Source organism: Bombus huntii, chromosome 10 (genome assembly GCF_024542735.1).
Source record: "Bombus huntii isolate Logan2020A chromosome 10, iyBomHunt1.1, whole genome shotgun sequence".
NCBI lineage: Eukaryota > Metazoa > Arthropoda > Insecta > Hymenoptera > Apidae > Bombus > Bombus huntii.
In genome coordinates, this window is record NC_066247.1 from 14209637 (window position 1) to 14214899 (window position 5263).

The following is a 5263-nucleotide window of genomic DNA, read 5'->3' on the forward strand; positions in this document are numbered from 1 at the left end:
AGTCGTACCAAAACAATTATTTATTAATTGGTTTATTTATTAATTCTTAAGAAGATACATATAAATAAGAAAAAATGGTAAAATTTGATTAGTATAATAAAAGTAATATATGCCTATGATCATTCTAAAATATAAAAAGTGAAATAGTCTTACATTCATTGGTATATTTTAAGAACACATACATCTTTTAACGATAGTTGCAATGTAACATCATTTTTATATTACACGCAAGGTATGTCAAGTATTCCTGCTCTAAGGCACAATTTGAAATCAACAACATTCAGTTTAACAAATTATAACTTCTATTCGTTTTCCATCATGGAATAACGCGGTGGTGTCTTCCATATCGCACTGGACGTGCGTTGTAATCTACTCCTATCTATATTTTCAAACATTTCAGTTAAATCTGGCGTGCACATTCTTCTATCAAAGAATTTATAGACTGCTTTCTTCGGAATTTATCGTTGCATTGCAAGTTCATTTTCGCGTATGTACGCTAAAATTGATAAAAATTCGAGTACTCCATGCATTATAATGTTTATTAACTCATTAAGTAAAACAACACTTACATTGCGCCTAATGTGGAATTGTACGCCTTGGTCTGGCTTCATCGTCCGATATGTCGTCGTCAGGTTTACTGTGCAAAACAGAAGTGGACCTTACTGTTTGGAGCTATATTTTGGATAAAATATCGAATGAATAATAGCTTGTGTTTTTATAACAGAAGAATACTTTGATACTGTTTGTAATGTTACCTGCGATGTCATCATCTGAGTCTCCTTCTTTTGTTTCGCTAATAAGATTTTTTTTGCTTTTTCGACAGATCTTCGTGCCAGTTTTTGAACAATGGCTTTTTCTGAAATTTTTTCTTTTTCAAAGGCCTCGATCCTCCTTCTTACGGGCACCCTTTTCTTCATTTCATTTTGAATGTCCTGTTTCGTCATGTTTCTATTAGACATTTCCCTTTCACGGGATGGCTCATCTTCTGCGAATAATTCTTCGAACTCGGTGAGCCCAATCGCTTGATTCAGCTGCTGAACCTCCTCCTGCAGAGTTATTGGCGACCGTGATGTAAATTTAGGTTCATTATTTTTTCCTATACTACTAGCCAAGTTTTTATTAATTACTACCGTTTCGTTTGATTTTATTGGTGATAAAGGTTCTACAATTGCGGTAGCGTCCATCATCTTCTGCGTATAAGTAGAATTGATGTCCATCGTGGAATTCATAAGAGGAGTAAATTTCTCAAGTGCATCCTCGCACATTGAAGGATCTTCAATATCATTTCTTGCTGATGGAATTACTGTATCATCAATAATATTAGAATATTTACCCTTCGTGTTTTCACTCCGTGAAAAAGTTCTCTTTATATTACTATCTCTTGTTGTCATTGAAGACTTTAATGGTTCAATCCTTTCTGGCTGTATTGCATCTTCTTTTGAAATTGTTTCGCTTAAAACATTCTTTTTTGTTTTACTATGTTTTGTAGGACCTTTTGTGTTTTTTTCATCTGAACTACTTCTAGCACTTTCCTTTTTTTTAGGTCGGCCTCCACGTTTCCTCTAAAAATTTAGAATATATTTAACAACGTTATAGTAGTATTTATATACACAATGTACATACAATTGTATAAGCAATTAGATTTTGACGCATTAATTAACCGATATCAAACATTATTGGGTACTACATATAAGGGTTAGTATTGATTAGTAACATAAGATATGGGGTAAGATTAAAAGTATTAAATTTCATCATAATATGACACAAACATTTACATTACTGTCATCATCAAGAGTTAGCCTTCGTAATTTTGTAACAAGTGACATTGACTGCTGCTTTTTAATATTAATTGCAGCTTTTATTGCAGCCTTTCTTTTTGTTCGGTCAATTGTTGTTTCCAGCACATCCCCAGTTTTTACATCTTTATTTTCTGTTTTATCATGTACTGCTGAATCTGTTACTGTATTATCAGTATTGATAATATCATTTTCTGGGATAGTCTCTTTACGGCGATAACCTTTTTTCTTCAAAACTTTCGGCCTCTTTGTAGTTGAAGGGCCAGGGACTGATTGTGGTATTTCAGCAATTAAACCATGTAAATAATCCAGAGTGTCTTCGAGCTGGTTGTTAATATATTTTTTAACATCCAAGGAATAATTATGTATATTCGATATATCTTTGGTAATCATTTCTTTAATCTCCTTCTTTGATCCAGTATCCATATTTGAAATCTAAGAATAAATGATATATATTTAATATATACATTAAACTATACTTTTTAATAATACATACCATAATTTAATATTATGGTTGAAATTATGACGTATATAGCAATTAATACATACACATGTGTTTAGTTCTATTAACTTAGAAGCACATGTAAATTAAAAAAAAATATATATATATATGAAACAATAATAAAATAATGAAGTAACATTGAGAATAGAATCTAGCTTAATTACACATATATACCCTTTTAATAATTCCGTTCTTATAAATTTTATTAAATTTACAGTGAAGCTTACAATTACACTAATGCCAATGAATATTAACGTATGCGTTTATTATTACACTAAATAAAAATGAAAGTAATGCAATGAAAAATACAATATACCTTAATGGAAATAAAATAAGTAAATAGCGAAGTATTTATTAATATTATTATATAGCATTATATTATATTATTATAATATTTATTAATATTTACTTACGTTTTACGTTTGCACAAAAACTATAAAATTTTAAATATAAAGAGAGATTTATAACAGAGATAAAGCAAGTCACAGAAATTAGTGTCTTTCAATGGCAAAAATGCGTTAAAGGAAGTGAAACGATAATCTCTGTCTCGCGTCACAAGCGGAACTGTGTCAGTTTTGCTCCTTGAAAGTACACGTAGCGGTACATGAGCTAGAGAACATTTCAAATCATGTTGTTGTTTTTTTTGCTTCGGAGTATCAAGATCGTGAGGACATACATAGTATATTAATAAATAAACTCCGGGCAAAACAATGTCGCCGTTACGTTACCGTCGAACCGTCGAACAAAGACGAATTTGAATTCTCCGACTCTCCCCCGATCTGTTTATACTATACCAGTTTAAACGGACGCAATCGTAAAGAGTTCACGAGAGTTATGGATCAGTATCTACGAGTATCTACCGTCTTTGCGAACATTATCTATAATTATTTATTTAATCATTTGAAAATATACTTGAAGGTTTCAACAACGAGCAATCTTGTCTAATAAATCTCACGATCAACCATCCTCTACACACAAGTCCTCTGAAAACATAACGACTTTTCAGTTCAATTTGAATCGTTGCGTTCAACGCCATCAGGGTGTCCTGCATAACGCGGGCATCCGACTAGGTGCTGATACCACATACAAGAACAAGTCGGAAATAAAGCTTTTTAGCTTAAGGTCCCGTTTTGAAAAAAATACAGTTTGAACATGTTCGGTTGGCAATTGGCTTAATACACGCGTATGATAAATAGCAAGATTTATTACATGATTTTACAAAATTTGTTAAAATTGATTAAGAAGTTACTTTCAAGAAGTAATATTTACATAATTGTAAATTGAACCCTATGTTTAACAAAATTAGGCATTCTTAAGTATTTGTTATTGTAAATTACTATTATGCTTCGCCAAGTGTGATTGGAACACATTTCTGGAACACAGCGTCCATCGATATCTTCAATGAAAGAACATAAGTTTAATAACCTAACTTATCGACGAAATAAATCCCTAGCCCCCGGGTAGCGTGTTAGGAAGCTTCCGTGGTAATTCTTTTAAAAGCAGTTAACGAGTGATCTGTTCGCGAATTATTGTATTGTATTATATATTATGTGGCATCATGATATCATAAGGAATACAAGTCACTATGATTTCTTCGTACTATTTCACAGATGGAGTGTGCAAATTTGACTTTACAATGAACAAAGTCAAACGTGACAATGACAAAATTGTATGTGGCAAAACTGGATACCTCCATGTTATACAGTGTGTCAAGAAAGTGTTTGTTGTCATCTTATGTCTTTGGGAGGTAATTCTACACCTTCGGATTTGCGAAGATCTGTTGAAAAAGAGGATCACAAAATTGACCTCGAGCATTCTATTGCACGTATTGCGTGTTTGTGCGCGTATTTATCCATCGATGTATTGCAAAGAACAGTTTGTCGAATAGGGGTTTCACACGCAGCAATGGGAAAAATAATACTCTCACCCTGAGAGAATTGACCGGCGAGGGCGCGGCAGAGGCCATGGAAGCGCTTCGGTGAGGCGCGCTAGGTCCGTCGCGCCCCCCGGTGGGGTGCAAACTTAGGCGCTGGCAACTCAGCGCCCCGGGGCAGCAAATCAGCCCGGCAGGGGAACCGGACTGTCTGGCACGGCGGCTCCGGCGACGAGGCGCGGTGTGACGTGGCCGCATATCGCTCCATTAGGGGGTGTGTGGCGGCACGGGCCTCGGAACTTTTCAACGGCTCCGGAGGCAAAGCGCGACGCCGCCAAAGCGCAACATCGACGTGCCCAATGTACCATCGATATCTTCACACTCTTTCCGCCGAATTCTCGGAAGAGCATACACGTGCCAGCACTGGCGGCACATCTAATGAATGCACGCTAGTGGGGGATATCGATGGGCTACGAAGGGAAGAATCCGCGCGATCCGAAACAAAAGCAGAGTCAGTCTGTCTTGCGCCATTAAATGTGTAACTTCTCGGGACCTTTTGCATAGCAACGCGTCGAACGAACTCGCGGTGTCTATCGTTATTTGTTAGTTGTTACCTGTTGTCTGTTAAGTGTAATTGTTAGTTGTTAATTGTTAACTCTGATTGTTGATTAGTTCTAATAAAACTATTGTTCGTTTAAAACACCAAGAGTAGTTCCTTACGCACCTATCACCATACCACCTCAAACTGGTGACCCCGACGTGATTTAACGTGACATCTAGTGAAAGAGGTGACCGTGATAGTGCTATCGTTTTTAACCACCGATTTTGAGTGCACCGCGACGATGGAAAGTAATACACAGGGAACCATAGCCAGCCAGGTGATCAGCATGTCTCCACTGCTGCCCACGAACACGGCGGCATGGTTTGCCCTTCTGGAGAGACAATTCGAGGCAGCGCGAATTACGGAAGACACCATTAAGTACGTGACGCTGGCAAAATGCCTCAACGATCAACAGCTCCAGGACGTCGAAGACCTAATGACGAACCCTCCAGACATCGGACGCTACGAGAAATTAAAACATGCGCTCATTC

General features: G+C 36.5%; 1 protein-coding gene and 1 long non-coding RNA gene across 2 annotated transcripts; both read right to left on the reverse strand.

Annotated features, from left to right (window-relative positions):
* Positions 1-380: 380 nt before the first annotated feature.
* Positions 381-879, reverse strand: LOC126870271 (uncharacterized). The gene is made up of 3 exons (XR_007691262.1): positions 756-879; positions 570-672; positions 381-496 (listed from the first exon to the last, which is right to left on the reverse strand). It is a non-coding gene; the product is annotated as an uncharacterized LOC126870271 (long non-coding RNA).
* A 20-nt stretch (positions 880-899) lies between these two features.
* LOC126870587 (uncharacterized) lies at positions 900-2222 on the reverse strand (the record flags this gene model as incomplete). The annotated part of the gene is made up of 2 exons (XM_050628403.1): positions 1770-2222; positions 900-1562 (listed from the first exon to the last, which is right to left on the reverse strand). Coding segments are annotated over exons 1-2 (1116 nt in total), but the record flags the coding sequence as incomplete, so codon positions are not given.
* Between the last annotated feature and the right edge of the window lie 3041 nt (positions 2223-5263).